The sequence below is a fragment of the Sycon ciliatum genome, chromosome 1 (assembly GCF_964019385.1).
Source record: "Sycon ciliatum chromosome 1, ocSycCili1.1, whole genome shotgun sequence".
Classification (NCBI taxonomy): domain Eukaryota; kingdom Metazoa; phylum Porifera; class Calcarea; order Leucosolenida; family Sycettidae; genus Sycon; species Sycon ciliatum.
Window position 1 is genome coordinate 425,222 of NC_088643.1, and position 24,037 is coordinate 449,258.

General features: G+C 48.8%; 2 protein-coding genes across 3 annotated transcripts in view; one reads left to right on the forward strand and one right to left on the reverse strand.

Annotated features, from left to right (window-relative positions):
- LOC135809694 (DNA repair protein XRCC4-like) overlaps positions 1 to 24,037 on the forward strand; it is a 41,838-nt gene that overhangs the window by 8,804 nt on the left and 8,997 nt on the right. The window lies entirely within an intron of this gene.
- LOC135809681 (serine-enriched protein-like) lies at positions 1,885 to 23,985 on the reverse strand. 2 transcript variants are annotated; one of them, XM_065323092.1, is made up of 7 exons: positions 23,763 to 23,985; positions 12,702 to 12,951; positions 8,567 to 8,807; positions 8,064 to 8,177; positions 4,349 to 4,459; positions 3,618 to 3,809; positions 1,885 to 2,887 (listed from the first exon to the last, which is right to left on the reverse strand). In XM_065323092.1, the coding sequence occupies exons 1-7, from the start codon at positions 23,968 to 23,970 to the stop codon at positions 2,669 to 2,671; spliced, it is 1,335 nt and encodes a 444-aa protein (XP_065179164.1). In that variant the 5' UTR covers positions 23,971 to 23,985; the 3' UTR covers positions 1,885 to 2,668. The 2 variants fall into 2 exon arrangements, with proteins under 2 accessions (XP_065179164.1, XP_065179171.1); XM_065323099.1 differs by lacking the exon at positions 23,763 to 23,985 and adding an exon at positions 13,345 to 14,044.

Below are 24,037 nucleotides of genomic sequence, written 5' to 3' on the forward strand. Positions count from 1 at the left end.
ACTTGACCATAGTAAGTTAGTTAGTAAGTTAGTTAGTTGTCCCGGGCTAAGTGGCTCAAGACCATTATAATTATTTCTTTAGTAAGTTAGTTGTCCCGGCCTAAGTGGCCCATGTCTGCACATGCAGTACACTGCTACTGGTACCGGTACTGCACTCTACACTACAGTACTATATCTGATGATTTGTTTCATGTACATTGTATTTGTGTTGATGCTTCACAAATGTGTTATTTTTCCCCGTACAAGAGGCTCAAGGAGTTCATTCCTAAAACTTAGTAAAAGAAAAGAAAAGAAGACTTCAGTACAGTGGCACTGTACGTCTGTAGTACACACAGAGGACTGCATAGTTCTGTGTGCACACACACACTGCTCAATAGCAAGAGTATGTTCCCCGTATACATGTAGTATACATGACATGCACTGGGCGAGTGCTTGGGGGTTTGGGGTGAAACAAACATTGTTTTCAGTATAGTAGTATCACTGCTTGTACTAGTACATGACTGTACTGATGTAGTTTGCAGGTGGTGAGTTGTAAGAATGGCGGCATCTACTGCATCTACTGTGGTCTAGTGATGCCATTGTGCTGCATGCACTGTGGTCTAGTGATGCCATTGTGCATTGTGCTGCATGCACTGCAGAACAAGTGCTACTTAACCTGAGTAGAAGTATTCCTTTGTTGACCTCCCGCAGCTCCGTGCCTGAAAGAAAGGAGCATGCAGTAGTGCATGGAGGAAACCCTGTTATTAACGTTACAATACTCTACTCTAGATTGTGAGTGTGTGTTTCTTTGCCAGACCACCACTGCTGCCATAGCCATGGCTGGTGTGGATCAATCAGTTGATTGTCTTGACCTGGTCATATCTCACTCTGGCAATATTGCAATGGAAGCAGATCCTTCGGTTTAGTTCAGGGTTTGAGTGGCTGATACATTATGGATAGTGCTTCTGCCTTTGTGTTGGGTACTCATGCTAGGTCAGTGCCACTTCCATAGTGAACTTACTTGACACACTGTAGGAATAATATCAAGAGTGCATTACACCCTGAGTAAGGGGGTTTCACATACAACTAACGGAGGCTAATGCCTTTCGCCTCCGTTGTATTGTGTATGCTGCTCTGCACATTTGTGCATTGAGCACTCTGCTTCGAGCTGCCTCCGCCGGTCTTGTTTGTAACATGGGGGTATGTAGTATGTACTCTGGGTAGTATCACATAATGGACTGTGTCACTGTGTGTGTGGATTCTTAGCTACATGACACTCCAAGTACACTCTACTAGTATTTGTCCTGTCGTGTAGCTAGATGACGTCGTGCAGCCGTGTATGGTGTCCCAAGTTGTATGGATGGAGTACATTGTACATGTATGGGGTCTCTTGTATGGATGGAGTAGCATTTCCTGCATGAAACTGAATCTTTCCTTGTGACTTGTCCTGGTAGTAATGTGTACTGATCAGAAACACTATCTACTCGAGCTGAGGGCCAGTATACTGATTGATTGTGTTATAGTGTTTGTCTGCGAGACGTTTGACATTCCACACGGGACCCTGTGTCGGCTGCGAGCTGGAAGTGGAACAGTGTTTGTACAGACCAGCGACAATTTATTACGTTTGCAATTCAAGAAAACCTGATAGGTAGCCAGCTATCAGGGGAGTGTATGTGCGCAAAAGAAAACATTTGACTTCCGTTCATCAACTACATAATCGTACTCCTTCTAGGATTAGCACATTCGGTGTGTTTCTCAACATGGAACTCAGAATTCAACATTCCCAATGTCATCCTCATGTTCTAACAGACACTGATTTGATCTGGACAATCACTAGGCACACACGCACGCACGCACACACACACACGGCCCAGAAAAGCTCACTGGCGACTGAACACGTGTTACACGATGGACACTAGTCCTGTATGGGAATTAGAAAAAATAAATGAACTACATTGATGGTGGAAACCGGGTATAAGGCGAAGGCGAACACTTGAAATGATACTATCCCTCTAAGAGGGTTAATTGATCATGTCAACACGGCTTGGCTGGAAGTAGTCAAGGATAGGGTTGTAATTTAGTATAGTTTTGTTTCTTTTTCCTTCACGTCAGTAAAAAGCAATGTTCGTACAACAAGGGGGGAGCCAATAAGAATGTCCTCGTGGACATGGCGCAAACTTGGGTAGCTGGAATGCTACTAGATGTACTGTTTGTACAGTAGTCGTACCTGTATTGTGTAGACCAGTGGGTTTGTGGGTTCAGCAATAAAGGATTATGTACAAGTAGTAGTAGCCCTGTTGGGCAGTCAACTCAGCAATTCACAATCTAAGAAGACAGTTCCACGGTGTTTATCAAGATGTACATCTACTACATCTACAACTGCTAGAGGAATCACAACCTCCACGTGATTGCACTACACGTTTATAAAGCAATAGTTTGGCAATGGAGGGAACTGAACAAGGGACTCTCCCCACGCGGGAGGGGAGATAGCACTGTAATAGAACTCAACGTGAGGAACCGGAGGGCCATCTCCTTTCTTACTAACAGCTGCCAGCCATCGCACAGAGAAAGCCGAGTCTGCCGGCCTGAAACAGGAGTAGCATCAACTTGGCATGTCAGGAACGTAACTCGCAAGACAGATAACGCCGTATAAAATCTTCTCCAGGGGGTATTGTGGAGCGGCGATGCCTTACGTTGGTGAGCTGTTTCTTGAGCTGCCACCACTGCCACCTGCTTGCCTTGATTTGGGCTGGAGATCGTTTGCTTCGACGGCGTTCGGATCCGCTTGGTACGCCAGTGCCGTCATGATTCGGCCGTCGGGTACCACACGGAGCGGCCGTACGTCTCTCATCAGCTCCATGACGGGTATCTTGTGGAAGGCAATGTTCTCCACAAGCGGGTTCATCACCTGCCACATAACACAGGCACATACGCGCACACAGACACACATACACGCACAGGCCAGCAATACAGGTAGACATGAGCCAATGGGCACAACTGTGCAATAAATTCGGCAATGGACGGACACATGTGTCTCCTTATGTGTGCGAGCCCACAAGCCTAACCCACGCGTGCAAGCTAACCAGCTCAATGTACATGTACTGAATTCACTACTTGTGTACATCTATGTGTGTTGACATCGGGTGGGTCTTTTACTTGTGCCTGTAACAGTACAGCTAGACAAGCCAGGCATGTGTGTGCAGGTATGGCTGTATGCACACACCATGCCCAATCCTTACAACAGAGCAGTGTGCCTATACTACAGGCTGCTGCCGGGGGGATGACCACGGTCACCCAACAGCTTTGTCACACACTCAATCCTATCCATGTCTACCAGTTCAGTAGCTGACGAGAAAGAAGCCCTACAAGTACAACGCCATCACGAGCAAACAATGTCAGTAGACGCAATTCCGACGTACGTGCATCTATCCATTGTGCGTCTGTGGACAATGAAACATCACTACTACCAATTGCACCACAGTGCATCTATTAATCGCGTGCTGTGCCTCTGTGGTCAATCCGACGTTACTACTGCCCATTGCACCACAATGCATCGATCCATCGTGCGTTGCGTCTCCGTGAACAGACATACTGCCAATTGTACATACCCAACGTCGTCACCCTACAGAGTTACTTACGTCGCTCAGTTTCTCAGCCGCATGTTCTTCACAGTACGCCTTGCACCATTCGTGCGCCGCATGGAATTTGTTCAGCTCGGCGGTCTTCATCTCGTCGCGCGACAGGATGAGCTGGACGATGTGCTTGGGCAGCGTTGCAAACGACCTCAGACCCAGGACGGTGTCTGCATTCTCATCGATGTATTCCATCACCTGGCGAAAGAGGGAGAGAGAGAGAGAGAGAGAGAGAGAGAGAGAGAGAGAGAGAGAGAGAGAGAGAGAGAGAGAGAGAGAGAGAGAGAGAGAGAGAGAGAGAGAGAGAGAGAGAGAGGCAGAGAGAGACAGAGAGAGGCAGAGAGAGAGAGACAGAGACAGAGACAGAGAGACAGAGACAGAGAGAGAGAGGGGAATGAGAAACATATAAGCAAGACAAGATTCCATCAATCGTCGTAGAGGAAGGAGCACGTGTGCAGTACTTGATAGAATCCGCACTGATTGCATGACCTACTAGTACACGCAGACGAGAACAGCACCACTAGGTGTCTGATCAGTACTTGATACAATCCGCACCGATTGCATGCTGATCCCCACACCTGGCTCAACACTTCAGCACCACTGGATGCATGAGCCTCGTCACATGTGATCAGTAAAATAACACTCCACGGCCACGCGCATCATACGACCTGCTTCTCATTATCCAGTCACGCGATGAACACCTGCCAGCGTCAATTACTGAGAATCTATCTCCTCACCTTCTGCACTATGAGTTTGGTGGACTTGTACTGGATGTAGATTTCCGCCGAGCGTAGCAGTGGGCATACCGTGTCCGTGTTGATGCAGCGCGACGCAAAGTTCAGACATGCCTGCACCAAGAGACACATTACACAGCCGATACAGCGGCACACAGCAACAGCATTATGACCATTGCCACCTCTTATCACAGGTGTCCACCCTAGATAGTCTGTCATGTCCTAATGCAGCCCAAGAAACTAAGTTACTTCCTTTCTGAAGAAAAGAGCTGGAGCTCTGACAGTGTCATGTGCAATATTAGCTGTTGGTCACATGTCACATGTCATGTGTGACTGCCTGTGTGACTGTGTGTGTGACTGACTGTGTGTGTGTGTGTGCACCACTGCAATGGTCTGTTGCACATCACTGGGCTGAGTGATCCGCCAGACAGGCTGAATACAGGCAAGGTCACAGCCACAGCCATTATTGGCATTGAACACTGTACTGTCAGTGCTGTCATGTCAGGCTGCTGCTCTGATGCTAGACTGGTTAGGTGGATGATGTTAGGATGGTCATTATCACAAACCCAACAGTGTGTCTACTTGCATGATGATTATAGTTCCAACACAGAGCTAGTGTGTGCGTGTGTGTGTGCGCGCGCGCGCGTTTGCCATGTGGTGGCAACTCTCAGCTCCATCCCACAAGTAGTAGACTGTAGTCAGTGAGTGTACGTGTACGGAAACAGTAATCTATGGTAGAGACATTGAGTGGACACTGTCCAGTAACTCTAAACTATGCTGCTGTACATAGAACGTACTACTCCGTCACTCTGTGTGTGTGTGTGTGTGTGTGTGTGTGTGTGTGTGAGGGGCGACACGTATTGGGCCAGCTTCGGGGCTGCTCGATCGCAAGCGCGCGCAGCCGTTGTAAATGCCAAAGAGGCTTGGATTTTGAATAAGGCACAGGAGGCAACAGAGGCGCGCTTCAACGGGGCAGTCGTCTGGAAATGCGTTCATGCTATCCACGCTGCATGTGAGGGATTAACTCCGTGCAAGACTTCCGCCATTAAGGACGAGAATGGAAACCTGTGCCAGTCGACTGAGGATCAATGCAAGCGGTTCCAGAGGCATTTCACATCTGTCCTGAACCCAGAGAGCTCGTACAACCCCGATATCATGGCTTGCGTTGAGCAGCGACCTGTAGTGTCGAGCCTTGAGGAACCACCAACCATGCATGAGATCTCCAAGGCCATTTCTCGACTTCGCAATGGCACCGCTGCTGGTTCATCGAGGATACAGCCAGAGTTGCTAAAGTTCGGTGGCGAGGAGCTCAACAACAAGCTCATGGAGCTGTTTGGAGATGTGTGGCGAGATGGCTGCGTTCCGCGGGAGTGGGCGGATGCTACCCTCATCCCCATTCCAAAGAAGGGAGATTTGTCGCAGTGCGACAATTGGCGGGGCATTGCGTTGCTGGATGTGGTCGGCAAGGTCTTGGCGAGTGTCCTTCAGAGAAGGCTGCAGGTATTCGCGGAGGAATTTCTCCCTGAGTCCCAGTGCGGGTTCCGGCGAGGGCGTGGCTGCTCTGACATGATCTTCACCGTCCGACAGCTCATGGAAAAGTCAATCGAACATCAGGCCAAGGGATTTTTTGTGTTTATCGACCTGAAGAAGGCCTATGATTCAGTGCCCAGGGGGTGTCTGTGGCAGGTCCTCGGCCGTGCGGGAGTACCAGAAAAGCTTATCAACATCATCCGGTCGTTCCACGACCCCATGTCAGCATCGGTGCAGTTCAACAACATATTATCAGACCCGTTCAGCATTGGCAATGGTCTTCGCCAGGGGTGCTCTATGGCGCCGGTCCTTTTTAATATCTTTATGTGGGCCGTGATGACCCAGTGGCAACACCGCGTCAGGAGAGTTGACGGGGTTGGCTTCGAGCTCCGCTCAGCATACAGCAGCGATTTATACCGTAAACCCCGCCGTGACGACCAACACCATTGCCTAACAGATTCCCAATTTGCTGACGACTCTTGTTTATTCGCTACGACTCGGTCTGGAGCGGGGGCAGCATTGTGCTGTCTTCACGAGGTGGCGTCGGGATTCGGCTTGACCATCAGTGCAACGAAGACTCAGTTTGTAGTTGTTGGCCCCGGCATCACGCTTACTGACCGCGCTCCCCTCCAACTTGGTCAAGCGGAGGTGGAATGCGTACCGCATTTCAAATACCTCGGTTCTGTAGTGGACAGCGGTTGCCGTTCGTCCCGGGACATCGCCGCAAGGATTGCCCAAGCCTCCAGGGCCTGCGGTGCTCTTCGGAGGTCTGTATTCTCCAATCCACATCTGCTGATGCACACCAAGCGGTGCGTATTCAATGCTTGCGTTCTGTCCCTGCTGTTGTATGGCTCTGAGTGCTGGACGCCCCTTCAGCATGACCTGCAGAAGCTCTCAACCTTCAGCATGAGGTGCATCCGATCCATCCTCGGGGTCTCTCGAAGCCGGATGTGGGACGAACACATCACCAACGAAGAGCTGCTGGTGCGCTGGGGAGACTCCGAGACGATTAAAGACAAAATTGCACATCGGCGGTTGGAGTGGTTGGGGCATGTGGCGCGGATGCCGGACAACCGCATCCCAAAACAGGTACTGTTTGGCTCCTTCTTGCAGCGTCGCCCAGCACATGGCCCACGCCGCAGATGGAAGGACTGCGCTGTCCGAGATCTACGTGCCCGTGGCGTGGAGGCATCATGGTATGATGTTGCATGTGAGTCTCGCGCGGAGTGGCGCAGCACCTACCAAGAGCCTGACAATGTGCCTGAGCCTCCGCCCCGAGTGGTATGTACGGTATGCGGACGGGATTTTGCACGGAAAGGAGACATGGCTCGGCATAAGTGTCTGGAGGAGCGTGCGCGGCCTGTGTCTGAGCAGCGGGGCGCCAGTCAGTGCGGGCGGTGTGGGCGGTGGCTGAGAAGCCGCGGTGGCTTGGTCCGGCATGTGTGTGCCTCAACGGTGGATGCCGCAGTGCCACCTGGAACTACCGGAGCGTCGGCACCGGCGGAGGGATGTTGTGCCGCGCATTGTGACAGGTGTGGTCGCTGCTTTCGCGGTGTCCGGGGACGGGGAAGGCATCGCTGTTCAAGGGTGGCTCATAGACCAACAGCAGAGGAGCGCTCAGCCTTCCAGCACGTGTGCATATGCGGCAAGCGGATGCGACTACCCGTGCACCTGGAGCGTCATCGAGCGTCGTGTCCTCTCTCTCTCTCTTCTCAAGTTTCCCAGTGATGGGATCACGTGACCCTTTTGCGGCAGTGACTCTACAGGACAGGACAGGACAGGTGTGTGTGTGTGTGTGCGTGTGTGTGTGTGTGTGCGTGCGTGCGTGTGTATGTGTGTGTGGGTGCTATGTGTATACGAGTACATGACCATGTCACTAATGAGTCACTGATCATGTCACCACCACTACCAGCATCATCATTGTAATCCTGATTGTCCTGCAGTGTCTGTGCACAATCTACTGTCGTGGACATGGAAATCCAGTCGATTGACCGGGGCCGGCGCCCTCAGCGCGTACAGAACGCTGCGTGCAGTGCACATGTTGATCCCATGCGACCAGCGCGCTGCAGCGCATAAATGCATGTGTGTACCGCTTAATCCTTATCCACGGCTGCATGGCCGCTAGACGTGCGACCGGATTTCCATGTCCACAAGAGTAGTACAAGTACAGTACAATCATAGTGATTACCTGTTTCAGTTCGTCCACGCTGAAATGATCGGCAGCGTTGATGAGACCGAGTAGAGTGCGTGCCTGCAGATGACAGCTACCCGTATGTAGATACTCGATGAGTTGTTTAAAGACCTGTACAGGATATACACAGGATAGAGTGATAGAGACATGGACAGGATATACACAGGATACAGTGGTATAGACATGGACAGGATAGAGTGATAGAGACATGGACAGGATATACACAGGATACAGTGGTATAGACATGGACAGGATAGAGTGATTCGTCACGCGGCTCGGACTGGGACGTTCCAAAGATATTTACGTGTACACTACATGGCTGCTGCGTTCATAGCTTTGCAAGTCCGTAACAGCAACAAGGTGAGGCAGCTATTGACAGATCAGCACTGGCTTTCCTCTCAATCCGGATACCGGGGATGTTCACACCCTGTCTTGTCTTGTATTAAAGCCTGTCTCGTATAGTTAACGTGATGAGTACCGGTATTGTTACCCGTGCTTACCTCAGGTTCGAACTCGGCCACCGTGATTCCATTGGGGAACTGTAGTGATGGCGAACCGGATCGCTGTATGCTCGGGCTGTTGTCTGTCGACTTGCCGGCGAACAGCTTGGACTTTGTCTTGCTCTTGGTCAGGCCGCTCTGCTCACCATTCTCCTTATGGTTCTTGCCACCGGTGACTTTGGACTGCGTGTTGATCATGCTGGGAAATTGCTGGTCTCCAAGTAATAACTTTCTCATCACTCTGCAAACGCACAGGCGCACACATGCACACACACACACAAACACGCAAATACAAACAGAGCAAAGGACACGTTTGTCAACTTCTGTGTGTGTTCGTATGCTCCTATTCCTAAGGTCAGCGCGATGCGCATTGTATGTCCAGGAGAATGTGTGTATTACGTCTAACTCTGATATTTCCCCTGGCACTTTCGTAACAAAATCGCCGGCATAGCGCGGTTTACACGTTCAGTGATCGATGTTCACAAGAAACGTGTGTCCGTTGTAACTCGCACGATGTTTTCCTCTTACACCTTTGTGTCCAATTCTGGCATTGACAGGCAGCAGCAGTTTAAGTGGTATATGTGCGGTGCTGCAGCCTAGGCCCCAGCGCTGCACACCGGTACGTGTGAGGTGTGTGGTGGCATTCCACACACGATGCCAGGACTTCCTGTCACCCGCTATGCCCCGTTACAAGCTCTGTGTGCTCACTTCCAAGTGATGCTGCTCACGGGTATTGCTACATGATGTTTGCGACAACGATGAGCAGACGTGCGGTGCGGGTAATATCTCCAGTGTCTTGTGTGGTGGAGTGCTTCCACTCTCTGTGTACGTGCGTGTGTGTATGTGCATGTTGTAATGTTGTCGTAGTGTTGTGAACATGTACTGAAGACTGAAGTAGTGGTGATCGTCAATACCACCATCCTCCTATGCATGATACTAAATGTACTGTTGTTAAATGTGTATAGGAAGATTGTGTGCAGCACAAGATACACAATAGTCTACATCCCACAGCTACCCAGAGCTGCACACATACCTACTCGTACAACTGAGTACTTGTGTAGGATGTGCTGAACACCAGCTGAGTAGGTACATGTACCCAGTGCAATGCAGCACTACCACCTAGACCATGGTCAAATATACACTACCAACAGCTGTACGCCATAGCTCAGTGGTTAGAGCATCGCTGGCCTCAAGCGAAGGTCCCTCTGGTTCGAGTCCTGGCGGTGTTTCTTCGGACCTTTTTTTCCCTTTTCCATTCCCTCAACTACTGAATACGTGAAAACACAATGAACATGTTTTCCCAGCACTACCTGCAGCACTACCTGTACCAGCAAAGTAGGTACACGGCACGACAGGATACTGGCCCTACAAGGCAACACCACTAGCCTCACTGTATAGTCTGCAGGGACTGCTGCAGTGGCTGTGTAGTGTGTACCATATCAATCAGGGTTTTGTCGGCCTGTCTCTGCATGCCTGTGTGGGTTACTGGTATCTCCATGCAGCAGCCAGTATGCATGACTGACTACAAGGCTCTGTAGTACCACATACCACTGTGGCTTGAGTGCTGTAGTTTCTGTCTCTACTCTGTCTTTAAATATGCAGTAGTGCAATGAGTGAGATGCTATGCTGCAGTAGATATACTGAAGTATGCTTCACAGCCTGCTGCTGCTGCTGCTGCAGTAGCCAGTATACTACTAGTAGGCTATGACTCAGCTAAGGTCTACCTGAGCAGTCTGATCAGCAATCCTGTCACCATCACCAAAACTAGTGCCAGTTGAAATGGGTCACAACAGTTTGCTGATTGAGCTCCAACAGTAGTAGGTGTTGGGGAGATGAAAGAGAGGTGTGCACACGCTGCAGTAGGTGTGTATGCTACTATGCTGCAGGCATTATCCTTACAGGAATAGCAGCCATGCCTACACAGCGTAGTTCCCCGGGAGGCAGTGGCAGTGACAGAAACCATACAGTCAGTGCAGTTCAGTGTGGTCTTTGAGTTGTGACCAGTCGCTGACCCCATTCAGTTACACTCTACAATGTTAGGCCAGTGTGTGTTGATCATGGATCATTGTGCCTATATGTTAGGCCAGTGTGTGTGTGTATTGATCATGGATCATTGTGCCTATATGTTAGGCCAGTGTGTGTGTGTATTGATCATGGGTGGTTGTGACTATGTTAGGCCAGTGTGTGTTTGATCATGGGTGCGGGTTGTGACTGTGTTAGGGTGTGCACACCGTGTATTGCTCAAGGTGAAAACTGTTGTAGAGTGATCAACACTCAGCTATGCCCTGTGGACACAGCGCTGGGAACTCTGGTCCGAGCTGTGCCCCTTCCGCCAGTTACACTCTGTATACCCCTACATTCTCCGCAGTAGTAGGACAACAACGATACTATACAATTGAGGCTATTTTGCAAGTTGTGCCAAAAGGAAACCCCGGTAGTAACCGCAATCACTCTCAATCATCTAGATTCATTGTTGCTGAACAAGCAGGAAGCCAGTAGACACAGTTGCGACTCTTCCAATTCTGCCTTGTCGTTGTGTTGCATTGCACAAGGGCTGTTACTGCTGCATCTGCTGGTGCTGCACACGGCCACTACTTGTTGGAGAACGATCCGCACCGCGGTTCGTTTGCGAGTTTGTCGCAAGCCATCTGCGTTTGTGCTGCCGCCGTACTAGCGACACTAGTATGAAGCATACACCTACGGTAGCCAGCATACAGGTAGCTAGAATGGGCAGATTGTGACGGTGATGACAACTACAGGCAGCAGACCTGTAGCACACTTGTATATCTACAACAGCATTGCAATGTAATGTAATGTTTTGTAATGTATCCAGCTTTGGTTGTGGTGCTTCGAAGTATAAGGGCTTGTTCTGACTTCACGACTCTCAGCCCTATCACACATCAACACAAGACGATCTTGACAGACTTTCCACAATTGCCTCACTCAGTTCCAGGGGCAATGTCCCTTGACGGTGATAACACACAGGCTCATGCACTTGCCCTGTTGTTGCTAGTGTGTGTCGGCCTATGTGGGTATGCAGGCACGCACCGCTTTACCTCACACCTTTGGGAACAAGCTACCAGTGCAGTCCCCACAAGAGAGTCGAGAGTCACTTGAGTGCCAGGTCATACAAATCTACTCCCAGGTCATACAAATCATAACTCCAACGCGGGCACTTTTTTCAATGTATATTTGACAAAATACTATTTGTTGAACCTTTTTTTAACCATCAAGACTTAGTAATAGTTGAGCCCCCTGTTCACTGTCTGGATGGAGTCTGAAGAGTTGTGTCAACACTCCAAGATATCAGTGAACAGTCATGTAATTACCGAAAGTCCTTATCTGTCTCCCAGTTGAGAAACACACACCGCAAGCCCTGACTCGCCCGAGAAACATAACACATTGTGAACATTGTGAACTGTCACGAGTCACAACCAGTAAAGGTCACCAGGGCTAGTACTCAGTACTACTAGTAGGGAGGTTGAACGCAGCCATAGCCTATGGCCTGGCCCCCAAAACGGTTTTCCATGACGGTAGTGTACTCCATACGCCGACAATCTGTCAAACTGATCACTTCTTCTACTAGGCCAGTTGTTCATTATTTTGTCTCCAAATCACCCACTCCCAAATAAGTTCCCAAATCTCATCCTACTTGGTCATTGCCGCTGGGCGCTGAAGCCAATCCTAAAATACTGGAAAGGCACTCTCGTCTGACCAGATGCTGCTTACTCAGACCGCGTACCGCACTTGCCTCCTCTTCTAATCGAACTGCACACGCCTTATCTCCCTTATTTGCCCAGAGTTTTACGACTTTTGGGTCTGCTCTGGCCGTCAAGCGAAGCCATCTGCGGTCCTACAAATGGCATTACCGGTAGCTGGCCACTGCGCGGGTTTCGCATCAGCCACAGAGCGGGCTACGTAAAGATAAGGGAAAGTGCTGGCAGACACAGTAGATAGACACTGTAGATAGAACTGGCCACTTCGCATCAGTGCATCTTTACGATTGTAAACAATTATTTGTAAGGCAAGGCCCAACGCCCAATATCAGCTCGCTAACTACTCGTGACCAACACAAAAAATAAGGCCTTCACCCTACCAAATCTCAACCAAAACCACGCTAAAGCGTCCCACTCACCTGCTTCTGGCGGCGAGGATAGCGCGCACGCCGCAGATAGGTTGGCGCTCCTCTCCGACAAGAAACGTCACGTCGCATAGTTCGGGCAGGGACGCTAGCAATCTCAAATCATCCGCTAGCGCTTGCTTGTTCTCCACCCTGACGAACACTGCGCCATCACTGGACTCCACTAGCGTTGTGTTCATGCCGTTAGAGCTCACCGATCCCATATCGGCGCTTCCTGTTGTGCTGGAGGACGCTACACTGCGACCTACAAATCAACCAAGCAAACAAAATAAAACCAACGCTACGATGTCAGACACTGGATCTCGAAATGCAGACCAGCTCCGACTGCACTGCGTCCATTCGAAACGCAGCGGGGGGAGCAGTTTCGAGCCCACGCGTAGATCTACACAGCCACAAGTTTTTTTTCACATTCAACACAAGGCAATCGATTAATCCTGCACGCACGCGAATCTTTCCATCATTCGTTCTGATTTCAAACAGCGCCAAAGCAATTACTGTGTATTTGACTATTTGCATCTTACAGCGTTTTCGTCTGTCAAGCGGATACATGTTGCAAAGGAATTTTGTTTCATCTTCAGAAAAAACAACACAGTCACGAGGAACGAGCAGATGATCCACAAACTAGGTCTTCGCTTACTTTCCAACTCCGTTTCTGAGTTCGGATACTCATCATCATCGCTACGCATGCTGCGATGGTCTGACAGACCACCTTCTCCAGTCGACGTTCTGCTAGCGGGCATTCTGTTCTGTCCTTCGCTCTGCAGGTAAGTGGCTGCTGGATTCAGCATCAAGCCGGCTGTCTTTATTGCACACTGCTCTACGAAGATTCTGTGTCACAGGGAAATAAAGCGACCCCCGTAGCAACAACCAGCGTGCGCTCCAGGCACCGACTACAGCACAGGTTTCTCGAACCGCTAGTGTGCCGTGGACGCTACAACACGCTACAACACCAACAACTGTGCGATAGCTGCGCACTGCTCGCAGAACACCGAACACATCTGCGCCAGCCTCAGTCTACAAACTAGATGCGAGCACTAGACGAGCACATTCGGGCTTCGCCAGCGCACTTGTCGGATCGTACTGTCGGCCGTTTATGTTCTCACACGGGAAAACGACCCGGTGTTTTCTAGCAGCACGCTGCAGCGAGTCCCTTGCGAGCTAGCGGTCGGAGCAGAAGGCACCAGGTTTAGCTAGCAAGCGTCACGGATGGTGTAGTGGCTATCGATATCAAATAGCACACACGCGGCACGCATCAGAAAGACAGCAAAGATTGTTCGACGACGGAACACGACGGAAATATTCAATCTCAACTGTTCTTGAGTGCCTCACGTTTGCGAGATCAACCGAAGTATGAGAGTGAGTGTGACGCGTACACGCACTTGTTCTGATGTAAATCAGGCGCGATTCCTCGCAAGTGGTCGCGAAAACTCTGTGACTGGGGAAATCTGTCAACTGACTACCCAACACTACTTTTGCATGCAGCTTTCCAGGCCTGCATGCGGGACCACCAAGTCAAGACTACAAAAGACTGTGTTCACGTGGATCATACCTGTCGCGTGCATCCGTCGCCCACGGTTGCGCACCCGGTCGACCTGTCATGCACAGCAATCGGTCTCAGGCTAGCTGTGAGTGTCGGAGCGAGTTTTCTTGCAGTTCACGCTCAGATAGCGGCTGATGAAACGAAGACGAAGTCTCCTTGCTCGTCAGGAGTGGCAATGAAACGGCCTGAAATAATGTCATTAGGAGTGGAGGTCGTATGCAGCTAGCTGTAGGCTGTGGGTTGTACCGAGCCTCGCAGGGTACACAGTGTGTCAGATCATCAATCGTTCCAATAATCGCTAAAATAATTATCTTCGTGCATTGTAGCTGCGTGGAGGGCGAGCGTCAAACGGTTGGTCAGGTGTGTGGGCAAGCTGGGGATCACGGAGCACCTGCTCGCTAGCTGTAGGGCTTACTGAACACCCTACTTCTGATAGGTAACCGTGGGTCACGGTGAATGGAATTATTGAAATGGGCGAGTATTCTGTAAACAGGGGAAGATGTCTTGTTCTCTCGTGCGGATAAAATTATTATACTGTGAATAATCAACACTGACAATAGCGCCTATAATACATGTAGCCATTAGAGCTACTTGAAGTACACCATCATGAAGTAGTACATGGCTGTTGCGTGTGATCCCTGGCACACGCCACTACATACACTCACTACATACCGTCACAGCTACAGCCCGGTGATTGACGCAAAAGACTCATTGATGCTCAGCTTCACCACCACCACATTTGATTCTCACATTTTATTATCAGTTTTGTCGGCATACTAGTATGCAGTGCACAGTAGTTTACTGGCTGCAGTCTATAACTATGTAGGGATGTGTGTCTGTGCTTACAGCACACAGTCCAGTTGTGTCTCCTGACATGAGTCATGGCTCAGTGAAGACTGAAGATTGTGAAGAACTACCATGACAATTGTCATTGTACTAGTGGTGCTCAGGTCTTCTTTTTTTTTTGCTGCTCTGGTCTTGCTAATACTATAATGTACTAGTGGAGAGGTTGCGCACAACGAAAATTCGTAGCGCCCTAATGAATATTTTTAACGAAAAAAAGCTAACGAATATTCGTAAACCAGGAGGTTGCGCACACGAACGCGTGAACTTTTTCGTAGTGGCCAGTGGGTCGACGCAGCGGCCGCGCGGGTGCGAAGAGTCAAGACAGGGAGTTGTAAAATATCAGTATTTTAGTACTCCAGGTAACGAAAAATATTTTCGTAGATCTCTGTTTCGGTCGCGTTTGGACGAATCTTCGTAGCAACTTTCGTTACTCGAACCTGGACAATCGAAATCTTACAACACACTCAACACAATACGTAACGCACAGCCAACACATACGTACATGTATACAACACATACATGTATACAACACATACATAACACACATCCAACACATACGTACTAAGTAGATCTACTACTAGCACATACAACACATACAATAACAGTAACATGATGTATACAACACATACGTAACAGTCTAACACACATCCAACAGTATGTGCGGTGGCATTTTTTCGCTGGTGTTTCTCCTGAAGGCTAGGGCGGTCCTCAATGCCTCCATACGCCCGCATCACACCTTGCCTCTTGGCCTTGCAATGTTTCAATGGCATGTGTTATAGTTGTCTATGTGTCAGTGGCGTGCGCTTATTGACACCTTGATCTGTCCTAATCAGTGTGTAGGATGTGGTGCAGAATGTACATGACTGTACTGGCAGTGCACGAAAAGGTTTAAAAACCCTATAAGGCTATATGCTGAGTCCTCAGCATGACTTGCATTGCCACATGCACTGATACAGTAGATAGACAATCACAATCTATACTATAGGACTTTATAGTCACGGTCTACCTGCCACAGCCACAGCAGCTACATGTACATGCACATAGTCCTTGAAACTTTCCGCGCTCCCTCGCCCTGACTGACCATCCACACGACCATCATGGCAATATTTCTGTACTGAATCAATACCCACTAGCTACTACTACCACCAAACTCTGCTTTAGATTGGCCAAGTTCCACTGAATCGATGTCAGAAGTCGCCTGATGATTGTATTGTGCAAGAAACTCGGAGTTGCAACGAACTCTGTAAACCCTTTTGTGCCTTTTGTGTAATCCTTGTACATCAGGGTGAATATTAGATACCCATGTACCCATGTACCTTGTTTTGTTCAAACATGTTGGTTGACAGCATGTAACAAGGTAGGTGGAGGACACCATGTTCGGAAACAGTGACCTTTCTACAACCATCTCATGGGCTCTACCAACCGTGGATGGTTGTAGAAAGGTCGCTGTTGTCGAACACGGTGTCCTCCACCTTCAAGTTGTTACATGCTGTCAACCAACAAGATCTGTGTACATGTTACTATTGCATGTGATTATGATCTTGATCTTAGCTGCCAGTCAGCGCCGTACTGTACAGTGCTAGTTTGTAGTACCGGTGGTCTAGCTGTCAGTTTCCTGGCCAGGTAACAGGTTGGAAGACACACAAGTATTTGTGTCCATGTCTATGTAGAATACTGTAAGGCCACTGCCGTAATATTAAATAACGAAAATTTAATTCTAATGTTTTAACGAATTCCAAAAATTCATTAAAATTTGAAGTCGTTATGTGCAAAACGATATGTACATGTACAATCACTTGCCGGTTTTGACGGACAGAATTCGTTAGCATTTCACTTCGCTGACCAACAAAAATCCGGAGATCATTAACTTTAATTGACGTTAAGATATCTGGTCTTACAGTAGCAGGTATTGGCCACGGAGTTTCATGGTTTATTACATGCAACTCCCTGGTACTGACTGCGAATACGCCATGTACAAGTAGTACAAACACACCCTCCTGTATTCACTACACAGTCACTTGTATTGGCACCCAAGTCTCCAACATTACTACTTGTACACTTGTATTCAAAGGACTGCTTTTAGACTCAAAATGGATGAAATACACAGTTTGTGTATTCGTAGATAATGTTGTCCTGAAGATGCTGTTCATCAATCAAAACAAGGTCTTCAAGTTCCCCAGCCAGATGACTTGAAGGGGCCAGCTGTTTAGCTGCTTTTTCCTGATACTGGGTGTTGTGGACCTACCTTGGCCACCTAGCCTAGTGTTTTCTAGTGAGTTGTGTGCATCACTGTGCAACTGTAATGTGGACAATGTATTGATTGTACCAATATACGTGCATTGAGCACTCTACCTGGAGCTTCCTAGACCGGCCTTGTTTGCGTTTGAACCAGTATACATGTACATGTACTTGCATAGGTAGCCACTGTATCAATGGTGCTCTCTGTACAGTAGTACAATGTACATGTACATGTAGCATGGTTGTACATGTATGTGTATGTGTATGGGTATGGGTATGTCCATAGGACAGTATCCTATTGGTTTGGGGGAAAAAACTGATAAGAAAAGTTTAGGGGGGGGGGGGGGGGGATGATCCAAGTACAAAATACAGCTCCCCTGCCCAGTGACATGCTGGCTGCGGAGAATGAAAATAATTCTGGCCTACATGTCTAGTCCCTGCACTGCATGCCCTGTGAGTATGTATGGCCTGTAGCCTTCTAGTGTATAGAGACAATTGTTGCCCCCTGCTGGCACGTACTTAGCCAGTAGATGATCTATTGTTTGCTACATTTGTACATTGTATAATAATATTAATAACATTAACAGCACGTAGTAGATAATGTACTCCACGGGCACTGAGGTATTTTCAACTATTATTTCTGTTGGTCTTGTCTTGGTTGAATGCTGCCTGCTATGCATGTGCACTGTGTCAGAGATGTTATGCATGCAGCTGCTGCTGCTTTTGACAGCTGAGCTGAGTGGAGCAGTGCAGACTTCAGCTAGAGTGACATAAAAAAGTGAAGGCTGCACTTGTCTCCGGGCACTTCAGAAAAGCTTGAATGACACACACGCACACACATGACTGTACTGTGTACAACTGCTATCATAATCTTGTGTACCATGCAAGATCCACTTGAGGTAGGTGTCTGCTGACAGTGACACGTACCTGTCTGGACTGGCTTCTTGATGCAGCTTGCAAGCTTGGTGGCTTGCAGCTGGACAGTTGCGTTGTGTGTGGGGGAGGCCTGGACTGGACTGGGCTGGGCTACTAGTAGTATGTCCTTTGATATGACTCATTATGAGTGCTGTAATTACTGTCCCACTGTATTGGTATGGCTGTAGTGTAGATCATACCATGTATCCTTTGTGCATGGTCCTTGAATCAGCTGGTCTTCTAGTCTGAACTATGGACTCTTCAAACATGGCCTCAGTCTCTGCTGCATGTGCATGTATTGTGCATTAATTGTATGTTTTCTTTCCTTTCAATCAAGTACATGACTTGTACATGTAGTAGTAGTAGTACTTGGAAGTACAGGTAGTAGTTCTGATTCAGTCCTGAGTACAGTGAGAGTGTAGTGCAGTTAGTCTGAGTGCAGTGCGGCCTGTGTTTGTCTGTGGTTGGCTGTGGTTGGCTGTGGAGTTTGGGCAAGAACTAATCGCAGCCACCGTGTTTGCCAACGTGAGACAGTGAAGCAGCAGATCTGTTATCACTCTAGCTATCACTAAACACCACAGCATGCCCGTGTTACAGAAAGTCTATTCCTGCCCTACAGTCTGCAATGCTAGATGAAGAGCTGGTGCCTAACCGTCTGGCTGTGACTGTAGAGACTGTCATTGTCAGTGGCCCAGGGCTGAAAAACAGGTGCTCTGGGCAGGTCTGGGGACTCAGAAAGTCAGAATCCATACTTCAGTTCAGTTTGAAAACGTTAGCATGTATGCCTGTAGGGCTGGTCACACTGATTAGGCATGCAGCATTGTCCATCTGCAATGCAATGTCATGTGTATCATTCAGATGTATCAGTATGTGTATGACTATTGGCTATAGGCGCTGTTGTCATGATAATATGATACTAGCAACAGTTCATGCCTGCATTGAGGCAATGTGGGGCCCCTGGCCTGATACACTCTATGTGCCATTATGTGTTTGTTTTAAAAGCTGAATAAATACCTCAGCAATCAAACTGTCATAATTATTATGATTTTAGTGATTGATAACTTTGAACTCTGTACTCCATGATGCCCAGTCAAATACTGCATGAAACCGTGCCAGTGACACACTGGTTATTGTCATGCTCTCATGCTGTAATGACGTGTTGCAATGGCATGTACATGTTGTTGTTGGCTGTATGCATTGAACAGAACATTCTCTCCTCTTTGTCTTTGAGTGGTGTCCATATTTTTCCTGAAGAGTGGGCTGTTGGAATTCTGCAGGTGTGCACTGCCTTGTGATGTGTTTTGGGCTTGGGCCAATCACATTCCTCTTGTACATTGGTACTTATGTGTGTGTGTGTGTGGGGGGGGGGGGGGGGGGAGTGAACTTGAGCACATTTATTTGAACACTACAAATCTTTGTATGTACAAGTAAGCAGTATGGTACACTCAGACGTCTCTTATCCGGGCAGTATGGTACACTCAGACGTCTCTTATTCGGGCACCTTGGGACCGGGCACTGCCCGTATCTCAGGATAACTCATCTACTTACATAGGCTGGCAGTGAAAAATAAGCACTTCCACATACAGGGAAAAAGTAAAAGAAACCAAATTCGAAGCATTTGTACTATAGGAACTCAAGCTGAAGGTGCCCGGCAGAGAGACGTGCCCGTATCTGAGGCATCCGGATAAGAGGCGTTTGAGTGTATGTCCCTCAGTTATTGTACTGTGACTACAGTCGCCTGTACTGTGACTCTGCCATTGTGGATGTCTGACGCTGTAATGTGTAGCTGTTCCGGAGCAAGAGGAACAGTACAGCCGTGTGTGTGTACCCATGTATGTCTATGCACTCAGTGTCTATTCCTTCCTGTCAGGATCTAGGAAGGGACACGATGCAGCAGTTACATTGTACACTGGTGTTCACGATGTGGAAGCATGGCAGGTCCGGAGCTGTGTGTAGAGATGTGGAATTGGGAGCATAGTGGGATCTGAAGCTGTGTGTAGAACTGTGGAATTGGGAGCACAGTGGGGTCTGGAGCTGTGTGTAGAACTGGAGGAGCATAGTGGGGTCTGGAGGTAGCTGCTGTGTTTAGTATAAGTACTGTTAGGCTAAAGAGACGCCTGGCTATCCAAGCTTGCGCCAGCTGTGCGTCTTTCGGCGTATCAATCCTGACGCGACATGGCCTCCAGTCCCTTCCTTCCTTCCTGCACACATGCCCAGGCTTGGCTACCTGCTAACCTGCACCACTGTGTGTTAGCGTTGTAGAGATTACCCGGCGCGGCTGCTATCATGTACTAGTCACGGTGCTGGCTGGACACTGAGTCACTGAGTCACTGTATACATGTAGTCGGAGTACCAACCACTGCACACTACAGTATGCCGCACAGTTCATGTCCAGTGAATCCCCTTATTCAGTTCTTACGGCCAACCACCAGAGTACCGATAACACAGGAGAAACCGACCTTTTTCACCTATACTATAGTCAATGATGTGAATAACAGAAGGGACCGCATACAGTCCTGCTCAATGAAATCCAGTCGCTTTACTCAAGTTTGCGCCTGGCACCATCTCGCAGCCCAGTGTTCGCACAACGCCCGGCGCTTACTAGAATTGAAACGAACCTGCTTCTGTCCTGGCTATGCAAAGAGATGCTTAGGATGTTTGACAAATCACACTGTGCAATTGTCTACTGGATACTCAAGAATAGACAGACTAAGCAGAGCACGCCATGTGTGTGTGTATTGCAGACGACAACAATACACACACTCTGCGTGTACATGTAATACTGTACTGGACTTCCTGCTGGCAATGTACGGTTACAGTAGTACTGCAGATCAGGCAGTCAGGCAGGGGATGTAGACCAGCCCATGGAGACTTCAGGTCAGGGCAGTCAGGCAGGATATACTAGACCCACTCTGAAGACATCATGTCAAGCAGGATATGCCGGACCAACTCAATTCATCAGGTCAGGCAGGATATACCAGACCAACTAAAGAGATCAGGTCCGGCAGGATATGCCAGACAGGATTCTCAAGACACCAGGAAAACAGCAGCAGCAGCAACAGGATACTGTGCGGTGATGTTAGCTATCAACTTCCTACTACGAACGCGAGGCTGTGATCAGTTTGAGATCAGACACTCACATCCTAACATTGGCATTTAGACGTTACTACATAGTTACACCGGCGTTGCGAGTATGTACTGAAGTACATACTTGTACTTCAAGTATACGGTGGTGTACTAATGCGTTGATCCCCGAGCTGCAAAGAGTCACGCGGCTCAATGTCAGAGACAGAGCTTAGTACATAGCAAACTCAGCGGAGGACGTTCAGGTTGGTTGTAACTCTGAGTTTCATGCCGCCGCTAGGCAATCATCAGACAACTGACACAGCTGTGTACTGCTAATGGCTACACATCATGGAGAGCACATTGAACCCACCTGACTTCTTGCTAACTGTTATGTCCACACCGGTGGTAAAGGAATGCCACAGGACGGCCCTGTCCGCCTCATTTGCATCAGCAGAATGCACCGGAAGGGTGTGCTTGCGATGACAATGATGTCATCATGATGTCATAGGTGATGGGATAATCACGGTGCTTTGCCGCAAGTATTTGATGAACACCTGTGTCGGGGGTGCACTTCCGTGTGAGTAGGTGCAACTGCAGCTGGTGCTACCGGTCACATGGCAAATTCATGCAGCTGTATTTGGACTTTCCTGTATGTGGATTTCTTGGAGCTTCCCTCCCTAGGTTTCCTGTAGTTTGGCGTGATCGTGAACAGGAGTTTAAAAAACTGCATGAGTTCGCGTGCGGGGAGGGCTGGGAACCGCCTTTTCGCTTCCGTGGGACACCACCACCCCAGGAACAGGCGTTACGCAAGGGGCATCTGACCATTGGCTTGGCTTTCCTCGCGTGAAGATATATGATAGGCAAGTTGATGCTTCAGATGCTGATTCTCTCCAGTCTTGTATGGGGTGTATGATGGAAATCCTGAGCAGAGCAGCCGACTGTAGTCCATACATGTAATGGCACTGAGCAGTGCATGGAGCTGGGTCAGCATTTTGTTTCCTACGTCTATACACTGTATAGTGAGCTACATGTTCTATGACTGCTGCCTGCTAACACACTGTACACAAAGGTTGCGTGTGAGCGGCTCAGTATCCGCTCCGATCCTCACATCCACCGTTTCAGCGTGCAATCGTACCAGAAGCGGGGTGGTCCTCCGATTCACATGTACATGATTGTATTATAGTTGAGCCCAGATCTGTGAACACCTCGTGTGCACCGACCACCCTTGTGTGCACCGACCACCCTCGTGTGCACCGACCACCGCGGTGATGCCACCACATGCTCCCCAATCCCGCACACAAGGCTCTCCGCCGTAAGAGCACATACAAATTCCACCAGACCACCCCGGCGGCAGCAATGCCACTACTTAACCCGGTACAGAGCACAGGGGCGTCGGACATGCTACGGTCACTACGGTATTGACCGTGCCACTGTTTGTCCCGGGCATGCTAGCTCTACCCTGGGAATCAACAAAAGGCACTGATTTGTGCTCTAAATTTGAAAAATTTTCAGAGGAGCCACCCAACTCCACGAGTATAATGTACTTCAGGTGGCTGACCGTACCACAGTAAAATACCTTGCGACGCCCCTGGTACATATGGTGAGATTGGACTTCCAAGCTGCCAGCGTACCCCCCCCCCCCCCCCCCACACCTCCATAACACTATCCGCAGCACTACAATAAAGTTGACAGATATGTACTCGTATTACAAACACTTGTCACACACGACACAGAGCACCACACATAATTCGTTGCAACTAATAGTTTCATGCCCATAGGCAATCATCAGACAAAAAATTGTCACGTTTTATGCGCGATTAGCCGGCAACAAGACCCGTTACTGATCCGAGTATTGTCCCAGCATGTTTCTCCATAGGTAAAATTAATGGTCAAGACAGCTACAACCGCAAGCCACCCATAGTGTGTGTGTGTGAAAACGCTTTAATATCCAGCGTGCTCCGTGTACGCTGCAAATTAACCTATACATGTGGGAACTAACATCCAGCCAAAGTGATCGGCATGGTTTGATTCTCTGCGGCTGCTAAAACACTTAACAAGGTGTGATTATAGTGATGGTGGTCGGTACGCGGTGCTCATCTTTGTTTCCCGATCTGCTCTACACTTTTAAGAATGTTAGTACATTATGTAAGCGGAGTATAAACCGCACCCACATGTTTTGTTTGGGCATACCGCACATACATCGACCCTGTCTACCACTGTTCGTTTGATCATCGTAGTATAAGTCGCACTGACCTTTTTGGGATGAATTACTAGTGTTTAACGTGCGGCTTATGCACCAGAAAATACGGTACACTCGCTGACTGACTGTATAAGATCTGGTTACGTTGGTGGACAGTTAGTCATAACTCGTTACATTTTGTCCTCCCTTTTCGCCATAATTTATAATAATATTATAAATGTAATATGTAACAATTTGTAACATCACTCACCGGCGCTGCTGACCTTCTTCTGCGCCTTGCTTGGCTTTGGCTGTCTTAGCTGCCATTGCAGCATCAGCGTTGTTGTTGAGACCGGAGCCATATTCACGTAATTGTTGTCATTCGAGTCGCTGGACCGCCGCATCATCTTGGCTGCCAGGTGCGGAAAACTCGACGACAGCTGCTGCTTGTGAAAGGACAGGCCAGTCGGTCGACTCATCCTGACTCTTTCTCTCTCTCTCTCTCTCTCTCTCTCTCTCTCTCTCTCTCTCTCTCTCTCTCTCTCT